This window comes from Mesoplodon bidens, assembly GCF_964165515.1.
Source record: "Mesoplodon bidens genome assembly, chromosome: 19".
NCBI lineage: Eukaryota > Metazoa > Chordata > Mammalia > Artiodactyla > Ziphiidae > Mesoplodon > Mesoplodon bidens.
In genome coordinates, this window is record NC_138179.1 from 54625692 (window position 1) to 54652305 (window position 26614).

Here is a 26614-nt window from a genome sequence, read left to right on the forward strand (position 1 = left end):
GCCACGACAGTGAGAGGCCCGTGTACCGCCAAAAAAAAAAAAAGCAAACAATCTGCTAAGATCTGCTCAGAAGGGCAAGGTAAAAGATACTCCTTCCTCTTCTATCCCCAGAAAACGTCTTAGGGGGAGGAGCAAAGCTGGGGGCAAGACACATAAATATGGGTTTTACTATTTGATCTTTCCTTACATTTACTTCCAAATGAGGAAAGAATTTGCTACGGATATCCAATCATTGTCAAGAAGTAAATATAGTTTTCTGCTCTAAATAAACTCTTTTCAGTTGTCCCCTTGGCTGCTCTACCTCTGCTCTCTTTCTAAGAGAGAAAGACTGTGTAGAAGTTGCCCTATGATGGAAGGTGACTACAATACCACTATTCGAAGAATTTGGTAAGATGTGTCCTTTGTCTTTTTAGCGCCACACAGTCCCTTGTGTTAAGCTCCAAAATTATCTTCTCTTCTCAACACATTACTATACCACATCTCTGACACTAATTCTTCATTTCTCCTTTAGGTAAGAAATTCTACCTTCACAGCTGCATTCATTTCTGCCAGTTCACATTCATGTTCTGCCCCCTGTGGATTTTGGTTAACATCTGTTAAACACTGAACTATTAGGGCCATTCCTTGAGTAACATATTTCACATTTTGCAAAGCAAACTGCTACATTATTACATATAATTCTCCATTCTCAATCTATGTTTTCAGCCATAAATGCTTTAGGAGAGTGAGATATATAGTAACACCGTATCACATTATTTAAAATATTATAAATGCTATGACTTTAATTTACAAGAGTTTAAAAGCTTTAAAAGTTTTTTATTCCTTAAAATTTGCTTTTAAAGAAAACCTTATATAGACTTGAAAGTATGAGCTAGGAAAATTTAAACTTTAATAAAATTCGTATCATTACTCACAGTTTGAATTTTTTAAGCTATTACTGCTCACTGAGACTGGATACACTGACAATGTTAAGAGAATAAAAAATTTTGGAAAAGTTTGCAATTGGTTAAAAAATGTTATAGAGCAAAATAGTTCATAAAGCTATTTTAGATTTTCAAGTTTAATCTAAAACTCTGTGATTTTCTGAGAAGATAAAAATCTCCCATTTATAACAAGTTGAGATAATTAATATTCAGAATGATGTTTCTGACATTCTCAACCAGTGTACTAAAAATAAAGAATGCATATACTTTAAAGACAACCCCTCAAACTGAATTCAGAAAAAAATTTCAATTTTGAACCTTTTAAAAATGTGCTCTATTCCTGTCTTTTTTTTTTTTTTTTTCAATTTTGCACACAGCTGTCTGTTGTACTGTTTAGAATCATGCCAGATGCTGGGTTCATCCAGCAAAAGCAGGAAAACAATGGTTTGAAAGCAATTAGAAGCACTGAGGCTGCAGTGAGGCTCATATTAAAATGTGATAACACTGTTCTAGTGGGAATTTCAACACTACCCCATTTCTGACATTTTTCTGTTGCCAGACGGGCGGCCTGTGTAGAAGGGCACTGTGATCGAGGAGGTAACATACTGGAATTTATTTCTGGAGCAAATGAAGGATTAGCTGAGTTGGGGCCCCCCCCAAGGCTTTTATTATGGACTCGGCCACCATTTTATTTGAATGCCAGTGGATCCTGTTGGCATCTAACTAAGCTCAAGGAATAAAAGCATATTAAAGCTTTGGTCCTATAAAATAATCTAGCACTAATCCATTCAGAAGGCAGAAGCATCAGGGCCTCTTGTTGCTAAAAAGCAGGGCAGGGGGGCCCAGCAGTGTGAAGGTTAATTAAACACTCCACTAACTTTCCTCAGAAATGGCTAACGCCACTCTATGGAGAAGCTTATTTAGGAGATGCAGAAGTAAACAATACCATCTACACATTTTTAGTATAAAACCATAAACGGTCAGAGAGGACTCACCTTGGGGCTGAAAATTCCAAAAGTACCTGAAATAAAAGGAAAAAGAATGGAGATGAGCCAAACTTGTATTTCTCAATCTTGGCTGGCATATGGTAGCTATAGCACCCAGTCCAAAAAGCTTCCTAAATAGCCAATCACAAGCCAAAGCCACTACCTACTCTAAGAAAAACCAAAGGGCTGTCCCTGAGATTTGAAAGATACTTAAAGGCTTGAAAGGGACATTTAACTCGCTGTACCACCTTATGTAAGCTTGACTTGAGAGCTGGAAAGGTCCTAAAACGTTACCTAGCCATGGTCCAGGGTTTCTCACAAGGAACTCTGCAGGCTTTGAGCAGGAAAATTCCTTGTTGTGATAACCTGTCCTGTGTATTACAAGACAATCAGCATCACTGGTCCTGGGCACCAAAAACCAGTGGCACCCCCAGTTGTTATGACAACTAAAACACCCCCCCAACACATCGCCCAATACCTTCTAGCCTAAATTCTTAATTTTACAGGTGAAGTGTGACAACTGATTCAAGGTTATCTAATGTTTTAGTGTCTGAGCCAAGACTGGGGCTCTTGCAGTCCACTCTGTCATTCTATCTCCTCTTTTATTTTGGGAAATGATCGGCAAAACCGACAACCCTTGAAGTCTTACACCAAATGAAATGGCAGTAGCAGCAAGGATCGTTGGTAAGTCACTGATTTGAAATGTAAATTGCTTTCCCCCAACAGAAGCAATGCTATATACAGTGGCTACCCACAGACGCCTATCGCACTTTGGATTCCATTTCCTCCCGCCTTCACAGGGACCTTACGTTATTCTCTATCGATTTTCTCTTGTATAAATTCAACCTCTTCCTCTCAGTGTGGCCCTTTCCCTAAGCATTTATGATCATAGAAAAATAAAGCAAACCTTCCCTCACCCCTTCATATCCCTCCATCTGCTGTCCTCTTTCCTTTCACCTCACAGTGAAATTTTCAAAAGTGTTTCCTAGTTTCTCCTTATTTCCTCACCTCCCACTCACTCCTCATCATACTCCCATCTTACTTACAGTCGCCACACATGAATTCTTGCTGTGAACATAGTGACCTCTAGGTCTCTAAATAGAAAGAACATTTTTCTATCCTCACCTTGACTTCCCAGGAGTGTATATGTGTATAAAAGCAATTTTTCCTAAGGAGAGAGCCCACAGCTTTTATCAAATTCTTAAAAAGAGTCATAATCCAAAAAAGATTAGGAAAACGGTAATACATTGGTGATAATGGTGTGTCTTCCAGTATATACATGACTGGAATAAGGTGTGGCTACTTTAGGGAGGAACGCCAGCCCAGTGAGCACCTAGGTTATTTCTTTGTAAGATAAAAATTCAGAAAATGGAGAGGAAGGAGATATGCGGGGAATGTGTTGCCATAATCCAGAGATGAATGTGTGGGAAATAAGCAGAGTTGAGGAAGAGAAGGTGAAGAAGCCTTGCGATTGACTTTTCTTGTTCCTGTTCTTTCTCAGAACAGTTCTAGGCTAGCAATCAGGTAAAGGAATGTAAGATGCTTGGGTGAGAGGGCAGGGAAAGTTCAGAACAGCTTTGACATCTTCAGTGGAAAAGGGGAGAGGGGATAAGAAAAAGATGGGTGGGAAATGTAAAGGTGCAACATCTGGGGGAAAGGGCATCCATGTTGACTTAAGGGCATATGTAAGTTGAAACTGTCTGTAACTTAAATAATTTGTTTATATTAGTATCATGGGTTAATCTCCACCTAGCAGACAGTGCAGCTTCCCACTGAACCTGGCCACTGTGAAAAGTTTTCCATAAAACTCTTGTCTCCAAAACACAGCTAATCAAGCAAATTATCAAAGGGGTGAGCAATTTTCCATCTTCTGTTCCTATTTTTCCATTTTCTTTCAAGGTATTGCCTTGGCCCCGGATTCTAATCATTACCCAAACTCTAATTCAATATAAATAGAAATTAGGGTGTTAGCATGTCGTGTGCAAATTGTGCGTGTGCACTCCTCTTTCCAAAATGTTAATGATGGCAACAGAAGGAACTTTGCTAACAAATGTTGTTTTCATTTATTGACCCAGAAAAAACTTAGCCATGCCCTGGCAGTTAAAGGGCCAACTCCTGGCAAATTGTTAAATAGATAAAATGTTACTAATGATCTCCATTTCTTCTTTTATCTGCTCCCCCCATAATCCCCACTCCAACTCACACACATATTTTCAGTTCCCTTCTCTACCTACTGTAAAGTGGCCTGGTTTCCTGGTTTCTCTTGTTAGTTAAGAAGATGTTGTATGTTCACATATACTAAGTATTGCTTCTCCCAATAGTAGTTATATCTTAAGAAGGCTGATTATGGAGACAGAATTAAATTTAACAGATAAATTAAATTTAATCCAATAAAGTGGCAGGTCTACCTAGTTGACGTTAAATAGCAGAATATGCTTTATTCTTGATGATACTGTAATTAAATATTTCTGTCAATAAATATCATATGTAGAACTTGATGTGGAATGACATGAAGTGGAATGTTAGTTCCCTTCTTTCTCAAGAGGTATAAAACTATGCTGATAACCTACCTCTTTTCCCTCTCTTCTTATTTTAACTATTAATTATGTAACAACCCTAAAGAAAGTCTGTTCGCGCGGGTGCGTGCGCACACACACACACACACACACCCCTCTATCCCACAGCTCACAGGGGATACTTCTAAAAAGCAAGGCCAAAAGGTGAGCAATCTCATCCCTCACTGGAGAGTGCCATGTATTATTCTCTGCTGGACACATTTGAGGTCTTGATCTTGTCTTGTTAAATATATCCTATGGATGGCCTTCATCACATTCTCTGGAAAGATGATTCCACACTAGAGAATTCTACACTCTTTAGGAGGCATTAGTCAAATCCTGCCAACATCGTCTAATTCTCATCCTTCACACTGAAAACAATTATGCCTTAACCAAAGACTCCAACAAGTCTGAAACTAGAAATTTTAAACCAAAATACAAAGACCATAATAGAAGTATATAGAAGAAAAAGCATGCAAACACACACAGAGTTGTGTTTATCCTAAAAGCCTCTAAGAATTTTCTATCAGGGCTGAGCAGATAGATGAACAAACACTTCTTTAATCTTCTCTTTGAAGCTTCAGCTTCCATATGAAAGGGAAGCTATCACTCCTCTGCAATATCCATACTCAGCATCACCAGGTCCATGCAAATGATATTTGGAACATGAAAAAGATGAGTACAGAATGAGCAGAGAGAAAATGCTGCAACCATATTGATGATGATGATCTTCACATTCAGTCAAAATAAATCCATCTTAACTTGTGTCTCCAAAAATGAAAATGGAAGAATAAGATTTCACAGCGTTTAGTCTACGGCACAGAATAAAGTCTTGAAAATTTAGGGTTACATTACATGCAAAACAAAATTTGCTATTTGTGTTCTTTTTAATTAAAGAGGTTTTAATTGAACTTTAGTTTAAGGAAAAGTGCAGCAAATATAAAATGAACCCACAATACTAAGGGAGTCTTGATGAACAGCTGCAGCTGTAGCAATAGTATGATAATAATGCTAAGATTTTTGAAACATATTTTTGGGCACTGTTTTAAGCACTTCTCTTATATTAACTCACTTCCTCCACACTCTAACCCTATTATTATGACCATTTTATAAATGAGGAAACCAAGGCCTCAAGAGGTGAGATAACTTGCCCATGGTTTCACAGCTAGTAATCAAGGCAGACGAGTTTCGAATCCTAGCGACTAGTTGCAGAACAGGAACTCTAATAAGAAATTAAGTTTTGGGACTTCCCTGGCAGTCCAGTGGTTAAGACTCCGTGCTTCCACTGCAGGGGCGTGCGGGTTCATCCCTGGTCGGGGAACTAAGATCCCACGTGCCATGCGGCACAGCCAAAAAAATAAAAAATTTTTTTAAAAAGAGGAAAGTTTTGAAAATACAATCTAACTTAAAAACACTCAGCAAAATGAATTCTTTCTCTAAAGACATTTTATTATTGTAACAGAATTCAGTCACTCAGTCAACAAATATTTATTTTATGTCTTCTATATGCTTTGCTCTGGTGCCACGGATGAAACGGTGACTGAAATAGATATGGTCCATCTAAGATTATACTTCAGTATCTTTCAAATTGTAATCATACTGTTCTAGTTTGCCACTCAAGATTCACAGAATATTAGATTTCTCCTAAAAATGAGGCTATTGACTTTTAATCATTAGTTTGGGGTTTCAGGGTGGGTGTCAAATTCTTGACCATGGAGCTAACCAATAAACATGGTTATTGAGATTAAAATACTCAGAGCTTTGCCCACTCAGCTAGCTAATTAGATAGATCCTGGTGAAGTAGGTAAGACAACTGTAACTATCCTCATGTTACTGGAAATATCTAAGAAGGAAAGATAATTCCATTTCCGAATTATAGTTAAACAATGTATTCAGCAAGTAAGATACGCTAGGTATTGTGCTAAGTATACGTTTTACATGTATTATTTTATTTAATCTTCATCATAATCCTATGAGGTCAGTACTATTATTATCTCCATTTTACAGATGAGGAAACTAAGACTCAGGAATGTCAAACAAATTGACCAGGATCATGTAGCTATTAGGTGGCAGAACCAAGATCTGTATCCAGGACTGCTTGGTTCCAGAGCCCAAGCTCTTAAATTTCATATTAACTGCATTTTATTGGCTGTAATATAGAAAACAAATCTAGTATTAAGAGAAGGTATAATTGTTTTGTCAGACAGCCTAGTATCAGGGAGTAATCAGTTCAGAGGTCTTTAATTTGGAGTCAACTATGGACTCAACTATTTGAGCTTGAGGAGATTCATGAACTCCCTAAAATTATGGGTGAAAAGTAATATGTGTTTTCTTTTCTCTTGAAAAGGAGTCCATAAACTTCATCAGATTTCCAAAAATGTGACTAACTCTGCCTCCAAAATGATAAGACCCCCTGGGTTAGATGCATAGGATTATAATGGCATTATAAACCTAGCTATGCAGAAAGGCCAACATCTGTAATATTATAAATCTAGAACATCTAGATGAAAATTTTTTGCAACTAAAGCGTTAAAAGTGTTATTTTACCTGTGACTTACAGAAATTTAAAACCTATCATACATTCCCTGTCTTGGTAAACCACCTGTTAAAAAAAGTCAAATCTCTTCTTGATGACTTACAGATATCCACATTTGAACTTCAGTTTTTTATACAAAAACAGTGGTGTCTTCTAAATGGATAGGCTATCTGCAATACTCAGTGTCCAGAGACCTCTATTTCCCTCTTGACCACCTCTGTTCTCTGGTAATGGCTGTCTCCAAACAGACTGCAAAGACTAAAACTGAAGTGTTATCCTGGCATTAGAAATGGAATTTTAGAATTCAAATGGACACCTGGGCTTTAACGGCAAGTTAATAGGCTAGGAAAACCCTTGTAATTGACCTTGAGCAGTGAGCCACATGGTAAAGACTGATTTACGCCCAAGGAAATGACTTTTCTGAACAACACTAATAGTCTGTATACTGGATATTTCCTATAACCTCTTCTCTCACTTGAGAAGATTCACTTGATTTCTAATTCTCTTTCTCCTACTAGTGTTCCATCTCCTACCTTGCAGAAGGAATGGGCAAGGGGCAAAGGGTAATAGGGCACGACACCCAAGAACAGAAATGGGAAAAGAGCACCATCTGGTGGAAGTCTCTGGTGGAGGCATCAGAGGACTGGGACCCAGGGGTGGGATACCAGCCTTAGAAACAGTTGGGCAAGAATGGGAAGGTCCCTGGGAGTGGTGCCGCCTGTAGTCCCTGTTCCTTCAATTCATCAGAAGTACAAGACCTAGTGTCTGCCTACAGGAAGCTTACAGTCTAGTCCAAAATATGAGATACTTACATATGAAGAGATGTCAATCTAAGATAGGAAATAAATACTATGGTAACAACAGACAATAAGCACATAACTCAAGTAACAGAAGGACCTGCCATAAGAAAGTCCTAGGTTCTAAGTTAGTAAATAACAAATACTGTGGTACAACAGACAATAAGCACATAACTCAAGTAATAGAAGGACCTGTCATAAGAAAGTCCTGGGTTCTTTGGGGGGAGCTAATATTTCTGTGATCTTGAGTCTATATCCACAAATTTTAGAAACCCCAGAAGACAGCACCACAAAGTTCTCTTACAAGACACAATGGTCTCAAACTTTTATTAAAAAATAAACAAGCAACATTATCTGATTTGACCGTATTACCCATGACTAAAACAAATTTTTTTAGAAGTCCATTCCCAGACAATAAAAGAAATAATATAAAGTAAATTAATTCAATAAAACCCTATTCACCACTAGAGTCTTCTATAACACTATCACTACATGAAATCCATGCTATGTCAATCCAACATCCACTCTGGATATTAAAAGTAAGAAATCTAGGAGCTAAATGATTATGCCCTTGCACTGAAACACTGAAAACTACATTCTAATATTTCTTCCCCTGTGTTCTAGCGTTAACACTGCAAATTGTGGTTGTTATGACTATGCAATCCCCATACACCCTACATGTAACAGACAACCAAGTATAACTTAATGAACTATTAAAGAAAAATGCTAGCCAGCTATGTTGTGGCAAAATAAAAGACCCTAAATGTCAGGTCAGAGTTGACGTTTCTCTCTCTTTGTGCAAATAAAAGGGAGCAACTGAGGGGCAAGTTGGTTTGCTTGTTTTTAGGGTATAATGTCCACGGTGATCAGATCCAGCAGAAGTGTGCAGTCTGGATGGGAGACAGCGAAGGAGGGAAGCAGTTTAGGAAGCTGCTGGGGAGCAAAAGAAGGGACAAGAGATTTGATAACAGACGTGGAGGCAGGTTGGGAATGGAAGAGTCAGGAGGAAAGTCAGAGATGTCTTTTGGTTCCAAACGTGTGTATTGAGAGAAAACAAGGCAGAACTCACATACAAAGAAATCTAGCTGATTATCATATTTTAATCTGTACTATCTTTAGCTCTTGCCCTGCCATTTTTGTCACCGTTGATACTTAGAACTAATTTGCTTTTTCGTTTGTTCGTTTTATTAATTTTTATTGGAGTATGGTTGCTTTACAATGTTGTGTTAGCCTCCACTGCACAACAAAATGAATCAGCCACACACACACAGATATCCCCTCCCTTTTGGACTTCCCTCCCATGTAGGTTACCACAGTGCATTAGGTAGAGTTCCCTGTGCTATATAGTATGTACCCAACAGTTGTCTATTTTATACATAGTATCGATAATGTATATGTGTCAATCCCAGTCTCCAGATTCCTCCCACCTCACCCCTTTCCCCCTTGGTATCCATACATTTGTTCTCTATGTCCGTGTCTCTATTTCTGCTTTGCAAATAAGATCACCTCTACCATTTTTCTAGATTCCACATATATGCGTTATTATATGATATTTACTTTTTCTTTCTGACTTACTTCACTCTGTATGACACTCTCTAGGTCCATCCACGTCTCTATAAATGACCCAACTTCATTCCAGAACCTAACTTGTTTTATTTTTTGCTTGCTTCAGGTTAATAGCTACCCTTAGACCACTGAGACTCTTAGTTATCTGACTGATGAATAACTGATAACTGTATGACTCTGTGATTGAGGACCATATACTCATTGAATTTTACAGCCAGAAGGACATCGAAGGTCATTTAACCCAGCCCCTCACTACACAGGTGAGAAAAACGAAGCATGGAGAGGTTATCTGATTGCACCATAAGAGTTTAAAAATCCACATTGTGGAGCTATCACAGTTTATCTTGTGCAGAATCAGGAACAGGTTCAAAAACATGACATTCATTTGAAAATTCCTTTGATATTTTTCTTGTTATGAACATGGTCACTTTATTCACCTGAGAGCAAATGTTACACAAAATTTTTAAGCTGGACTAGTTCCTAGGGCTCCTCTAGGCAGTGTGGATTTGTGAACATTAACATGTCAACATACTCTTTATATCTCAAGTTATGAATACTCTCAAACAGTAATAAATCTCCACTATTTGCCAGACACTCTGTGAGGAACTGAGAGGACAGAAAGCCTAAACTGTGGGCCAGTTTGGCTGGAATTATGCAGAATTGTGCAAAAGTGGTGTGACTGACCCAAAACACACACAAGGTAAAAATTGGGGCCAGAAGAACCCAGGTCTGGCTAATTCCAGAACGCATCTTACTGCCTAGAGATGGAGGTTGTTGGGGGTGGATCTGGGATTGGATATTGGAAGATGGCTGGTGGGGGGGAGCGGGGGGAGAAGGGTCACCGAGAGGCCAGGCCCAGGATGCAGAGGGAGGCCAGGCAGGGGGGCCAGGCCCATCAGAGCAGGTGGCAGAGGCCCAAAGCAGACATGTTGGAGAAGGGGGCAGGGCAGGATTCTGAGTGGGTTCCAACCTGAAAGTTTTTGTTTTATCTTGTGAAACAGGCTATGATGTCAAGCAAGAGTGAGAGGGGATATGATAAGGTAAAGACTGCTGAAGATTCGAGGGGGACGAATACTGAGGAAAACTGGAAAGGTTGCTGACATGGGGCATGTGAAGTAACTGCCAGGCATCATTAAGGGGTGAGCTGAGGTTGGAGACTAAGATTGACGGTGGTGGCAGTCCAATTGTGTAATTTTTCTCCAGCACTGACTATCTGCCCAGGTATAAGATCAGAAAAAGTGGACAGTTGAATTGATCCAAGGTTAGAATTCTTCTAGGCTTGTAGGATGAAAGGACAAGAGAGTAAGAGAAGACTGGAGGGGCACGCCATGGAGCTCGGGCTGGCCAGGGAAGAAACCAAAGGCCGAAGACTTGACTATAACGTCTGTACACACTGAATACTTTTAACAATCAATTAAACTATTCAAGAACAGGAGATATCGTTATTCTACTCTTCTCTCTCAGGACTGTTCTTTGTCCCAAAAGTCCCAAACCTCTCCTATCTCATGTTCCCTGTTTCAATGGCTGACAACTCCATCTACCCAACTGAAACTTAGGAATCATCCTTTACCTCCTTCTCTATTGTATGTAGATCCCATCATTCACAAAGACCTGGAGATTCTACTCCCTTCATATATTTTTAATCTATCTCCGCTCCCTCTCTACGGGCATGGAATTCACTCAAGTCCTCAAAATGCCTCACCCAGATCAATACAACCATGTCCCAAGTGGTCTACCTGCCACCTTGCTCCTCTCTGACCCATTCCCCCTGGTGCTGATGAAGAAAGAAGTGCAGTGACCGTGAAGAGCAAAGGCTCCGCAGACAAGTCTGGGTTGGAGTCCCAGCATCTTCATCTTCTAGCTGTGAGACTGTATCTACAGCCTCAGTTTCCTCATCTTTAAAATATAAATAATAAACATACCTGTCTCGTATGGTTCTTGGGAGGATTAACTGAGATGATACACACAAAGAACTGAGCATTAGGCCTGGCACCTGGCAGCCTTCAATCAATCTCAACTGTTATGTCATTAGCACCATCATTATTCTAACAACCTACCAACATGCAAGCCAAGTCTTAACATTCCCCTGCTTGAAATCCTTCAGTGGCTTACCCCAGCCTGGTCCTCCCCTGCTCTGCTCACGCTCCTGCCCTTACATGTCGCAGCTCTCTCTGCTGGCACACTTTCCCCTCCAGGCCCCTTCCTCTCCTAGTGAACCCCTGATGGTCCTTCAAGGCTCAGCTCAGTCTCCTGTGTTAGGTGCTCCCCCAGCACATAGGTGCACTCCCCTCAGCAGCATCTGTGCACTGCACCACAAGCTTCTCATCTCTCTATGTCACTGAGCCCTCGAGGGGCAGTAGCACAGAGCTTGCTAAATAAGTGAACAAAGGGGAGAAGCAGAAGGGCTGTCTGAGTTCAGCACGAGTAGAGCACAGAGTACCTTTCAGGGAGGGGTGGAGACAAGGTTGGAGAGGCAGGCAGAAGGCAAGGCTCTCTAAGCAATGCTATGGAGTGTGGATTTTATCCCAAATAAGATAGGGAGAGGTACCCTCCTTTTCCTCTAAATTATTCACACAAAGGCAAGAGGGGGAAAAAAGAAATCAAAGGAAGGGAAGAAAAGGTAGAAGAGAACGATAAAAATAAGTAAATTTCGTTAAACTAAAACCTTCATCCAAATGAAGAATTTTTTCCCCCAAAGCCTGGCTTCAAAGGCTAACTACAAAATGACCGGCAAAAGTATACTTCAAAAGATACAACCGAACACACATCACAGTGGCAAGAATCCAATATATAAATACAATCAATTTGTTTCCTCATTAAAAGCTTTCATGAAGAAAATGATTTAATACAAATGCTAAAGCTACTGACACAGATTAACTGAAAAATAACAACAGAATTCTAATTAAAGACATAATATTATTTCACTCATTCACACTGCACCAAAATTTGAATAAATATATAAAAACAATCTAGAAAGCAGGCTTCTACTGGTAACCACTCTAAGAGCTACAATGCATTACTGAAATTTAAAAAAAACCAACTCCTATCCTTAAGTGTACACTTTCTTCCAGTTAAGAACTGAGATGTACACAAAAATTCAGAAATCATTTAAAAATTATTTCACAGTTTTGCCCTCAACTTGACTTTTTTTTCTAATTGTACAAGATTCTATACTAAAATATCATTCTTTCCCATTTATTTCTTTGTACAGTACTTACAGCAGTCATAGTTAAACCCTTACATAAGGTATCCAATTATCCAAATCATAAAGTAGGGAAGTGATTTAGATCTAAAGGCGAATGACTTTGTGACCAGTTCTACTGCTGTATCAATACAGGTCAGGGGTCACCAGCAGTTCAACCACAACAACTAGTCAATCCCAGGACAGTGGTTCGGTCCCACTTCAAGGGATTCTCCAGCATCAGAAATGTCTCCAGATGTTGCCAGGCCACAGGGAAGCACTTAAGACAGTGGGCAAACATCAGGACAAGGAAAGGACCAAGACTATTTGTTCTGACCATATCTCCATCCCTCATCCTAGAAGCTAATTAGGTTGAAATGTTGTCAGCTACTGGCTGGCCCTAAACCCTGCTGATAAGATTTTCCTGTCAGTCATCGCCAGTCATATTGGGGGACCCTCCTTAGCACCCAAACCAACAGCCTACTCACACTTCTTCCTTTGTTCCCGTTAAAATACAGTTTAAAACCAAAGTAGCTACTTACCAAACAAAAATAGTGTCCTCTAATAAAGATTTTACACATACTTGTCTGATTTTAAGAATCTTCTGGAACCCTAATTGAAACACGAATTCCCCAGTGTTCACACCAGACCTACTAAATTAGTATGTCCAGGGTAGTGATCTAGAAGTCTGTATTTTTAACAAGATCCCCAGGTAATTCACATGATGGGGCAAGTCTGTAGAACACTATAAAGGTTATGGGTATTTTATAAATGGTTTCCTGTTAAGGGAATTATAGATAGGAAGCCCTCAGTTCAAGTATAGACTGTATTCCAAAATTCATTTCCAGTTGTTTGGACCTTGAAATGCATTTTCTTAAAGAAACAAAGTAAAAGATAATGTTAAGTTTTCTGGATATGCTTTAAAAAACTGATTAAATCTTGTTAATAAATCTGAGATATAGTAAATACAATCTTTAATTTACAAACCAGTCACATTTCAAAAGTTGAAGCATAAAGTCAGCCATTTAGAATGTATTTTCCCATTGACATAAATTTCTGAAAAGTGGTTAGATTATCTGGTTATCCATAAAAGCTCATAATAAACCAAAGGCAGCTATGGTACGAAGGATATAAATATGAGCTCAAAGCAAGAGATACTGGGAAGAAAGAAAGATCTGTCTTCCTTTGCTGGGCACAGAGAATAAACATAGGCAACCTATGTCATTCTTATCCTCTCTCCCTTTGCAACCATCTCCTGTCTCCCAGTGGCCTCAGCCCAGGTACCAAGGACCCACATGATTATCTAAAATTCCCTATTAAAGAATCAGCTTACCCATGCCTGTCCCATGATTTACTCTCCTCAGTTATGTACCTCTTCTCCCCAAATCCAGTCAAAACTCCCATTTCCATGATTTGGTTCCATCCTATCTCTCATTACTCCCTTATACCTAACAAACAGAATTACCCTTTGGTTCCCAAACATGGCTAAACTTTTATCTCCTCAGTTTCTTTGCACATGCTATTTCTGTGTGCAATATTCCATCCCTTTCAAACCCCAAGCCAAAACATGATGTCATCTCATCCAGGAAGGTCTCTCATAGCCCACCAACCAGAAGTAATTTCTTTTTCTGGGATCTCACAGTACAATCTGTGGGCACCTCTTCTAAAGTGTTAGCCACAATATATCTTGAACTGTAGTTATTTCTGCATACTTTTATATCTTTCCCATTGGGTTGTAAATTTCTTGGGAATATTTTTTGGGTATCTACAATGTAACATGCCTTGTATTAGGCACTTTCAACAATCCTACAAGGTGGGTGTATTGTACAATTACTCAGTTTATCCTGCTCAAAAATAATTTCCAGGAGGACTGGAGACTGTCATATTCACCACAAAAATGCTTTGCACACAGTGGATGCTGAATAAACATTTGTTGAATGAATGAAGTAGCATTATTCACTTGTTATGAAGAAATCGAGCCTAAGAGTGCCGGCCAAACAATCATACTGCCTGGGCTCAAATCCCAATTCCAAAACCTAACAGCTGTATAACCTTGAGCAAGTCGATGACCTCTCTGAACCTCAGTTTTCTCATCTGCTAAAATGGGGATCATTATAGTATTCACCTCTCACCTGTTGTGAGGATTAAATGAGATAATGTGTGTAAAGCCCTTTGACACTGGGCCTGGCACAGGATAACTGTGTGATGAATGTTAGCTGTGACTGTTACTCTTCAGTTGCAGAGGCAAGAGCCTCTAAAGCCCTCATTCTTTCTGAGGAAAAGGATCCTCTGTTAACTTCATAACACTCAGGGTACCTAGCACTGTGAATTGCCCATAACAGAGGTTCAACAAACTTAATTTCCTCAGCACAATCATCTAAGCCAAAAGTTAGAAGGAAATCATTAAATAGGACTAGCGCACCTGAATGTACAATCAAAAACCCCTTAACCCTCCAGGTGAATTTATATTTTAAAAGAGGACTATGAGCCCAAATGAATCTCTAAATGGTGAAACTCCAGGTATGTAACAAATTGAAATCAAACATTTCAGACTGTCTAGAGAAGACACCCGTGGGCAGTGGGCTCCGTGCTGGCTCTGTTCATGAGTCTGGCCACTCACTGGTCCAAGAACTTCTTGAAAAACAGGGATATATCTTCCGTGACACTGTCTTGATCACCTGGCATTATGCCCAGCAAAGAGTAAACAAATAGCCAATACATATTTGTTAAGTAAATTAACTGCTTCCTGCTTGTAATCCTCACCCTGCTCTTAGTTAATTCTATTTCTCTTCACGACCAACATGAAAATCCATCATGGTGACTGATGTTTTGAGAAGGAGGAAGTGAATGGTTTACTCAAGCACCATCACTTTGGAAAGCTAGTCCCACAAATACAAATGTTACTAAATAGTCACAGAGTGTAGATAATCCTGTGTCAGTTCAGTGCAGCTCAGAAAGATAATATTTAAGAAATGGAAGTTGTTCCTAGTCAGTGATACCTCATCTAATGAAGACCTTGAGAATGACCTTCCTTTATTTAAAAAAAAACATATTCTAGAAAAATCATCATAAATTACTCAAAGGACTGCTGTATTTCATATTGCTCAAAAATAATTTTACTTTCGTGTGTGTGTGTGTGTGTGTGTGTGTGTGTGTGTGTTTAGGCACAGAGTAAAAACACTCCAAATACAGCTGTTTATTTGCATAGAAGTGACCCAAGGCTACAACTAATTTCCTCCTTCCACATCCCTTTTCCCTACAATGCCAACTCCTTTCCCACCTGGAAACAAATACTCTTTGGCTCTTAAATCCCTGCCTCTTTTTAAAAGAGGAAAGGCTCTGATATCAGTGACTTAGGATTAAATACACATTCACTGTAGAGAGTTGAAAAATACAAGTAAATAAAAAGGAGAAATTAAAAATCACTCAGGGCTTCCCTGGTGGCGCAGTGGTTGAGAGTCCGCCTGCCGATGCAGGGGACACGGGTTCGTGCCCAGGTCCGGGAAGATCCCACATGCCGCGGAGCGGCTGGGCCCGTGAGCCGTGGCCGCTGAGCCTGTGTGTCCGGAGCCTGTGCTCCGCAACGGGAGAGGCCACAACAGTGAGAGGCCCACGTACCGCAAAAAAAAAATACATAAAATAAATTTAAAAAAAAAAATAATAAATAAATAAAAATCACTCAAACTCTACTTTCCAGAAATTACTGTCATTACATTTTGCAGTAATTTTTCAGGCATTTTTTTTAATTTTTTTAATTTTTTGCTTTATAACAAATTTAATCAGTTATACATATACATATGTTTCCATATCCCCTCCCTCTTGCGTCTCCCTCCCACCCTCCCTATCCCACCCCTCCAGGTGGTCACAGAGCACCGAGCTGATCTCCCTGTGCTATCAGGCATTTTTTTGAAAAAAAATATATACACAACCAATTTTTTCACTTACAGTATATCTTACCATTCTACATCAATACATCTTCTATAGCATTAATGATTAAATTATCTTCTTTTTTTATGTTTGCCCTTTCAACAGAATGGAGGAGCAGAATAAACTGGAACAGGGAGAAACTTGAAGCAGAGAACCAGAAAAGAGAATTTTGCAGAGCTCTGAGTAAGACTCTATGAGGGCTAAAGTTTAGCCAGTGACAAAGGGAAGAGAAAGGAGAAGACAGATTTAGGATGCAGAATCGATAGGCTTGTTGATGGTTTGGGGAGGGAAGAGAAAGGAGGCAGGAATGACTTCCAGGATTCTGCCTTGGGGGCCAGGACCTAGTGAAAGCAGAAATAGACTTTAGGGGTGAGAAGAATATAAAATAATGAGTTCAGTTCTGGACACTCCATCAGTGAGGATTCTTCTGGCTACAAGTAACAGAAAACCTCACTGGCAGAGGCTTAAATAAGTAGTTCATGTTTCCTTCAAAACAAAAAGTCTGGAGACAAGTGATTCCACGGATGATGCAGGGGCCCAACAATGGCATGAAGGACCTAGGCCCTTCCCTTATTTCTGCTCTAACACCTTAGAGCACAGTAATGTCTTAAGGTGGCTACTGCATTTCAATGTGTTTTTCTTTTTTTTTTTTTTTTTGGTCTCCCAAGCATAAGACTGTCCTGTGAGAGGCTATCAGAAGTTTTCTCTTTATATTTCTTTGGCCAAAACTATATCTTATGTAAACCCTAGACCAACCACTGGCAAAGCAGAATGGCTTTCAGATCATGAGTCATCCCTGGGCTGGTGGGGTTCTGCTGTCCAGGAAGAATGGAGGGTGGCTGCTGGGTAAGCATCCAGCAGGGTCTGCCCCCAGCTTTGTGAAGTTTAGGATATCAATAAGACACCCAAAAGGAGTTGTCCAATATGCTGTATGGTGCCTTGGAGAGAGAAGTGTAGTTGAGCTGTAGAATTAGGAGTCATCCACGTACAGGGGAAGTGTAGAGCTAGGGACGTGCATGCAACTGCCTACAATGAATGTGGTGAGAAAAGAGGGAAGCCTGAGGGACAGCAGTGAAGAGGGCAGCATAGAAAACCAAGCTCAAGCCAGAGCCTAAAATCAGAGTATAAATGCAAGGAAGAAGGAAAACCAGGAGAGACTGTTATCATGGGGACAAATGGAGGGAGAGATATTTTGTTTGTTGTTTTTATTTGCTTGTTTGTTTTTACTTTTTGAGGAAAAGGAAGCTATCAATAGTGTCACATGCTGCAGAGAGACCAAATAAGACGAAGATTGAACAGCGTCACCTGGATGTAGCAATTAGCAAGTTACTGGTACTTTGTCAAGAATAACATGATAGGAGCAGAGACTAGATTATAGGGGACTGAAGAGCGGCCAGAGAAGAAGAAACCAGAAATGTCTAGTCTAGGCTTCTATTTCAAGAAGTGCATCTGTAAAAAAAGAGATACAGGACAGTAGCTAGAGAGGGAATCACTGTGTAGGATGTAATGTTTTTCTTAATATTAGGAGAGATTTGAGCATATTTATATGATGAATGGAAAGATGTAATCCGGAGACAAAAGCTAAATTTGAGAAAGAGAAGGTCTCTGGGGGGCAGTGGTAATAGTGGAGTGAAGATGACAACTGTGAGTCACAGCCTCAGTCCTGAAACAGTGTGAGGCAAGACTCCGAACTCAAAAGATGACAGAGAATTGTAAAGCCATGCAGACAAATCTCAAAAGGGAAGAGGTTTGGGATAAGACAATGTTATCACATGAGACGTTTGAAGAGATGGACACCGTCTTTACAAATGGCTCTGTATCCCCCAATGCTCAATAAAAAGAAAGCATCCTATTTCTGGAAAAGAATATGTGGGGTTGGCTACTGAACAGTTCCTTTCATAATATAGAGGGTCTCTTGCTCTAGTGTTTAGCCTAGGACTGGAGAACATATTTATAACAGTTTTCCCCCATTCATTCAACTCACGTTATTGAGCTCATATCACATACCAGTACCATTACAGACCTTTTTTTTTAAATGAACATCCATGCCTTTAAGGAGTTATAATCTCCAGAAATATGTATTCTGAGTTTTAAGCAATTGAATTTAAAAAGAACTTAAAAGTGGTAAGTGGTAGAGCAGGGCTTCTCAAATGTTTGTGTGCATACAAAGAATCTTGGGATCTTACTAAAATGCAGATTCTGATCCAGTGGGTCTGATTCAGTGCAGCCTGAGAGTCTACATTTCTAACAGCTTTCCAGGTGATGTTGATGTTGCTGGTCCACGGGCCACTCCTGGAGTCTCAAGAAGCTAAGACTCTAGCAAAAAAGATTTCTTGCTTTACCTTTTCCATTTACACTGACCTATAGAGCCCTAAGAATTTTTCCTCTTTTTTTTCCCTGCTAACTCTCTTATCCATCCTTTTTTTTTCCTAATAAAAAAGGGAGGTTAGGGTAGAAAACCTTACAAAAAGCTTTTTCTTCTAAGCAACTATTAGCTACACACACCGTTTTCACGAACATGCCAAACATCTATCTCCTGATCAAATACTTTTGCGGAACCTCTACTATTTCAAACAGGGCACCTAGATATTCAGTAAAAGAATAAAGAGACTGGGAGCGGCAATTAATTCTAGTTATGCCATATGGCAGTATAGAACACTGGCTGGAACCTGAAAACGCAATTTCACAAGTCTTACTTATTCTGAATTTTAATCATTATAGGATCAGCAAACATATGTCTACCAACCTGCTCCATTTACACAAAATTTTAAAGAATAATCACACTGCACACTCAAAAATGATTGGTTTTTCCCAAATGGACTTAAAATTTCTCTCCTACCAGATTCTCAAAATAAAGTAGCTGCTGACAGCTCCAGTTTAATCTCCCTGTTAAATAAAATCTTCAAACAGTACTTTTAACAAATAGCATTGCTTGCTTTCTTACCATTTTCATCATCAGCTCACAATTTTGCACAACTATAATTTTCTCCGGTTCCAGACTCCTCAGCCCTGGGGCTGGTTCAGGTGCTGGCCCTCCTGTCCCTGTGAACTCCCTCCATCGTGTCTGTCACTGCTGAGACACCCATCCCCACCACATTCTCTCCATTTCACCTCTCTCCAGAATGGAGACATTATCATTTTCAACACATACTTCATCCCCTGTCCTCTTAGAGCTAAGATACCTTCATCTCCTGTACATCTAATAATTTCAAGATAAGGACAGAAAAAGCAGTTCTTGTTCTGTGAACTTTTGTCTCTGGTGCTTGAGAGACTGTCCTAATATCCCCTGAACATGTTTTAGTGATAACATTTACTGCACCAGGGCCAAAATGATTTTCTGCCACTTTCAATTCTAGTTCAATAAAAGAATAAGAGCTTTGTTTCTAACCTCTGTCATTTTTAATACCATAAAATGATTTTAAAAATGTAAAATTGAGTTCCATTTCCTACTGGACTACCAATCTCATATTAGCTTTCCTTTTATCAAATTTATGAGAAAAGTCAGAAATTGCCTTTCCTTAAAAAAGATCAAAATTTCAGGATCTCCTGGGCAGAATGCTTGAATTGAATTTCAGCTCTCAATAATTGCTGGCCTGGAAGTTTTAAAGAAGTATAAAAGTTAGATACTTAAAGTTAGTAATGTCAGAAATAAAAAACTGGAGGATTATCCCTAAGTTTACTATCAACCAGAAATAATAAAGTTATTCTCAGAAAATTATCATCCTAAAAAATCACAAACATGTTTATTACATTTCCAAATTGAGGAAGTCTATGGTTTTCTGAAACAATGGTGAATGAAGTCCATGGTTTCTGAACTGCAAAGTGAAACAAATAATGTTTTTTGAAACATCATATTATAAAATGTTTCAAATATGCATAAAAGGTGAAAGAACACCAATTTATGTATATACCCACAACCTAGACTCTATGATTCACATTTTGTTATATTTGTTTTGTCACTTATCCATCCGTCCATCTTTTTTGTTGTTGTTTATATCTATATCTATATCTATATTTTTTAACATCTTTATTGGAGTATAATTGCTTTACATTGTTGTGTTAGTTGTTGCTGTATAACAAAGTGAATCAGCTATACATATACATATATCCCTACATCCCCTCCCTCTTGCATCTCCCTCCCACCCTCCCTATCCCACCCCTCTAGGTGGTCACAAAGCACTGGGCTGATCTCCCTGTGCTATGCGGCTGCTTCCCACGAGCTATCTATTTTACATTTGGTAGTGTATATATGTCCATGCCACTCTCTCACTTCGTCCCAGCTTACCCTTTCCCCTCCCCGTGTCCTCAAGTCCATTCTCTACATCTGCGTCTTTATTCCTGTCCTCCCCCTAGGTTCTTCAGAACCTTTTTTTTTTTTTAGATTCCATATATATGTGTTAGCATACAGTATTTGTTTTTCTCTTTCTGACTTACTTCACTCTGTATGACAGACTCTAGGTCCATCCACCTCATTACAAATAACTCAATTTCGTTTCTTTTTATGGCTGAGTAATATTCCACTGTATATATGTGCCACATCTTCTTTATCCATTCATCTATCGCCATCCATCTTGTTTTTGATGCATTCCAAAATAAACTGCAGACATTGCTACACTCTAGAATGTGTATATAATTAACTAAACTTCAATATTTATTTACAGTTCCTTTAAACCAACGAGCTTTTGAAAGATGCCAATTCCTTTTTTTTTTTGTAATGGCTTGGCTAAGTAAACTATGCAACCAATTAGAAATTCTACATTCTAAATCCTAATTTTTTATTTAAAAAAATTAATTTCTCGTATCTCAGTTCTCTCATTAACAAAAGAACAAAGGCACTTGGTCGACATGGTATAAAATCTTGATTACCAAATTGTAAAATGGACCTTGTGGTTATGGCAGAATTCACAAATGAGAGACACTAACTAATATAACTTAAGAGAAATAGCTTATTGGAGATTATCCAACTTTATGTGGGCATAAAGTTTTCTGTAAATTATAATGAGAACTCAACAAGGCTCACAAACTCAGGAGGGATCTTGAGTTTGAGCATTTAATGATAATGCATCTTATATAAGCCACACTGTATCCAAGATAAAACCATCTGAGGCTGGATTATTGAAGACTGAGTCACTCCAAGTGGGAATTTCATAACCAAGCATTAGCATCAAATTGGAACTTTCTTGGCTTTGCAAAGCCGTAGTATTACTGGCTTGTAAACTCCCTATTAATTAACTACAGTAAGAGCTGCCACAGGGATAGCTGCCCCTTCCTTTATGAGCTGCTTGTTCCCCTACACTGATTTTTTTTTTCTTTTGGAAGATTGGCCCTGGAAGGGGCATCCTTTGAAGCCTGAAGAATCAAAGCTGCTGCAAAGCACTGCTGAGAGTTTCGAAAGAAATATGAAGAAACTACATTGGACCTGGGGCGACAGGCTGAGATCTTCCCAAACAGGTCAGCAGTTGGTCTGTAAAATATTCCCATTGCCAAGGAGGCAGTGACATCTTGTGTAAATCAAAAATGAAAACCCTAAGATATCTCATTTCCATTTTAAATGCATGGGGGTTGAATATGGATATCTAGCACTCAAGAAGTTCCTGTGGGATTGATTTTTTTCCCATCTTCTCTGAGCCCTTTGCTGAGCATAATAAGGACCGCATTTCATTATCAACCCTGCTAGCGCTGCACTTCAGGGAGACTAGATGAGGCTACACAGTGGGAGAGAAGATCTGGTTTCCAGAGAAGAAATGATTCACATGGTGTGGTTATAAAAACCCACTTTAGGCCCAACTCATTTGCAACAGAATCATGAAATAAAATTAAATCCCAAGGAAATGAAATTTCCTGCATCATTTTGCAAATTTAAAAAAAAGGAGAAAAATCATAGTGATACCATAAAAGAAATCAAATAGAGGTTTCAAGGTTTGGTTGGTAATGTTTGCATTTTTGTAACATTTGGAAAAAAAATAATTCCAAACAACATTTGTGGGGAGGCAACTTAAAAAGAAAACACAAGATCATGGTTAGGAGAATCTTCAATTGAATCAGTCAATGTCATAGAAAAAACAGAACAAAGAGTTTGGCTCCTGAAAGCTGACCCAGTGCTCTTGCATTTCTCTTCCCTTTGCTCCAGTTTCAGTGTAACACAGGAAGTGGATACAGAGTGGATCTATAATAGCAATAAGAGAAAACAAGCAAATAAGAGAAAACCACAACCAGGAAGGCCTCACGCCACAAATTTCTGGAGATCCACAAATAAGATGAATACAGAGAGGCATTTTTTTCCAGTGGCTTTCTATAAGCAGAGTAAAAATAATACAGCACTGGGACAAAAGACTAGCTCCAGATCAAATGAGACTTAAAATCAAGGCCAAAGTAAACAGTGGTAAAATGAACACAATAATTTCATATAAATGATCTTTTCACACAATGTATGAATTAAGAGCCCCCATTTACAGACAGATAGAAAATCTTCTAGTATTAAAAAATTGACACCAAGGATTTTCTGAGACCTTCCAAGACAAATCCATTTTGAGTAGATAATAGGAATGTGCCCAAGTGTTAATGATGGCTATAATTCTATCAGGAGTAAAGCAAATTTCAGCAACCTAACTATACTGCTAAAGAGTAAGTGCTCAGCTTATTATTCTAATGGGTCAGTCCAACCTGAAGGGTGTAAGCTCAGTTATCTGCCTGCCTCCCAGGTCTCATTTCAAAATTCCTTTCACTCTAGATAGAACATTTTTTTCTGTTTAATAAGTACAGTACTGGGAATTATTAATAAAAAGGTTTGAAAGGAACAAGCTTTTTTTTAAAAAAAAACCCACTTACTAAAAAATTATACATCACAGTTACTTATATATAAAATATTTATTTTATGGGATGACCAAAGGGAGAGGCTTCTGCCCACTAATACCACCATAATAGCCCAGTATAGAAGAAAACAAAAATGGATCAATTTAATCTTAAAGCTGGTACCAAATCCAAAAAACCTGAATAAGTGAAAGAATAAACAAAATAATAATCATCATAAAATTAAAAGGAGAGTTACACATTTCAAGGCTGCTTTGAAAGTACAGGAGACTTGCTATGAAAGAACATATAATAAAATGATCTTCCTTTCCAGGTTAAGCCAAGAGACCAACAGCAGGTATTATTATATGTCTCTCCTGTAGAGCATTTCAGACTAAAAGAGCAACAAATATAACCCCTCACTACCCACAGTAAGTATATCTCCAAAAATCTTTAACACGATTGTGAAATCTCAACATACACTCACTAATTAACAGAAAACTGGTACAGGAATTTGGCATACAATTGATCGGTTTGAAGCCCTGAAGTTGTTGTGGGTTTTTGTTTTCTTTCTTGGTTAAGGATGAGAGACAGAGATAGGACTGAAAAAGGAAGAAATGAATTTTTAACCTTCAAGATGTGGTCAAATTATTGCTATGACTTCTGAGCCTTTTCAGAGCTCTTTAAACTCAGATGGATTGCACAAGTACCTACTACTCTTTTTTTTTTTTTTTTTCCTGTGTTGGCACTGAAACTCCAGTGTAGCAAAACAAACAACAGAAAGAGATGTTATAAGCAAATATTTAAACCTGTAACACAGAGGTACCAACAACACATTCCACATTTCTTCACTTGATAAGCACACTTCATTTGAATGTTTTTTGTTTGGGGCTTTTTAGCTCAATAACTGGCACTTGGGAAAAGTAACACTCTCTGTGTAATTAATGGTAATGATATTTAGTCTACCACTTCGAAAATCTTGCTCCCAAGAGTTATACTGGACTAACTTTGGACTAACTCCTTGTCTTTCTTCCTACAATACAAAGACACAAGGACAATATATTCTTAAACTAAATCCTGTTTTAAAGCTCAATCCATGTTAAGCTGACAAGAAAAACTCGGAATTCCCAAAAAGAACTGGAATTATTTTTATGATATTTTTACCAATGTATCATGTTTCATGCAGAGCTGTATGCTAACCACCCACAATGAGACATGTTCGAGATATTCTTTCAGTCTGTACTTTAAAAGTCCTGGTTTTGTGGGTTTTGTGCCCTAATCCTGTTACATCGTTATTTCTTTCTTTCTTTCCATTTCAATATGCTACTAATCTACCTGTCTCTTTTTGGAACTCCTTTAAATTTCACAAAAGGAAACAATACTCCCCGTTTGTTTCCATTGGCTCTGGCCTTCACTTCCAACAGTGAGCATAAATGACTAGCTGTTCCAAAATGAGCCACCAAGAGAGAATTTATTCCTACCTCCGTAATAAAAATATTCTATTTTCTTCATCCCTCCCCTGACTCTCAATGTATTCTTGCTGTCAGATGGCCTCCCCTGAATCAAACTTAAGAAATGCTCAACTGTTTCTGCAAATGCATAAGAACGCCATCAAACATCTGAGTGTAGATCAAGTCTGCTTCATTCCAGGTGTCTCACAGCTGGCGCTGGTACTGCAGTGACCACCATCATAAAACAGCAGGAGCCTCTGCCTGGCTTTCATCCTAATCATTCTCTAAAGAGCTCAGTGAAAACTTGGACTCAGAAAGTGAAAGCCGTTAGTTTTAGGGAGAAGGTTTAAATGAGGAGGCAGTTTGAAGAAGAGCAATGAACATCGCAGCTCAGGACATCAAATACCACAACAGGACTTCATTTCCTTGGACTTACAGAAATCGTTATCCTTTTTTAATTTTGTCTTACATGAAAAACATTACCCTTCATTAGTAACACTTTTAAGCACCCCCCCAAAAAAAACCTATGAAGATAGAACTACAGATATGATTTTAAGTCTGGGAGGACAGAGAATAGTGAAGCTACCTGTACTGAAAAACAGATGAGCACTTGGAGGACATCCATGACTCGACACAACTGTCATTTCCTGGGGTCGGTCACTCTGGGCAACAGAAGGGTGGCAAATGGCACATAACAACTGTGATGGATTCAGATGCTTTGATTTACAGTGAGTCCACAGCCATGCAAACAGCACTGAATTCTGAGCCACCATAAAAATTAGGGCCAAGCCCCTAGAATTTACCAAGAATCAGAGCCAGTGCTATTTTCACTTCTCTCAACCCTTTTCATTCTCGAGCAGTACAGTGTTGAGGAAAGAATTAAAGGGATTAAAGCGAGGACACAACAAAGATAGAGTGGAAAGTTGGGGGAGGAATATATGTATGTATGGTATTTATATTTATCTAGTGTCTTTCCCAGATTATCCTGCTAGATTTCTTACCCACCTTCCAAATAAGCCATAATGTGCCAAATCAATAGTTTTATACAGGTTCCTACCCTCCCCCACAAATTTACCAAACCCCTAAAATTTTATTGCTTTAATATGACTAAAGATAAAACTTTTTAAGTGACTTTAATTCTTTTGATGCTACTTGGCAACTTGCCATATACATTTAACTCTCAAGTTTGATGACTTCCAAATTTCTTTTCACACCCAGCCTCTGGGAAAGATACAACTTCCACACAAAAAAGTAAATGTGGCTGGCATTGTACCAGCTTTCAGTGCTTTCAAACCAGCTGGTATCAATACAGGCATAACATCAACCAGCTATATGGGGCTATAGATGCAACGTGGCTGAAAAAGAGGATTCAGTAAGACAAGGGTTACATTAACGGGATGATGATTGAATGGACAAATGTAAGACAATTTCACAATTTCAAACAGCTTGCCAAGGGAAAGCCTCATTTTTCCATTTTCTTGTACAGTATCTAATTTCTGGCTCCTCATTTCCTCCTGATCTGATAATTATGAAATTCTAAATAAAGTGTCATCTTTCTTGCAACAAATCAATGAACAGAAAGCTCCCATCAACAATGCAGATGTTTCCTAAAACTCCTGCTGATTATTTCCTGAATGTCTATCCCACAAACCACACAGCAAGTCCTTTGAGAACAAGGAACCCTCTCTACCTCATAACAAATACAGCTTCTAAGTGTGCGAGCATGGGTATGTGTGTATGAGCGTGTGTATGCACTTAAAAAGAGGACTAAGAAGTAATATGTAAGTGATAACAGTGAGTCACCACAAAATCACCTTGTATTATCAATTTCAGATTGAAATTTAGTCCTTTCCAAGTTCTGTGGTACAAATATGGGAAAGGAGAATTCCTACTCATGTATATT

The 26614-nt window shown here is 38.8% G+C and overlaps 1 protein-coding gene across 3 annotated transcripts in view; it reads right to left on the bottom strand.

The window, feature by feature from the left end:
- Positions 1-26614, bottom strand: part of SKAP1 (src kinase associated phosphoprotein 1) — a 281287-nt gene that overhangs the window by 215812 nt on the left and 38861 nt on the right. For all 3 annotated transcript variants that reach the window (XR_014014007.1, XM_081219315.1, XM_081219314.1), the window contains exon 3: positions 1919-1944. Coding sequence is in view for 2 of the 3 variants with exons in the window: in XM_081219315.1 (XP_081075441.1) it covers positions 1919-1944 (26 nt within the window). In the remaining variant the exon portion in view is untranslated. The remainder of the gene's footprint in view (positions 1-1918; positions 1945-26614) is intronic.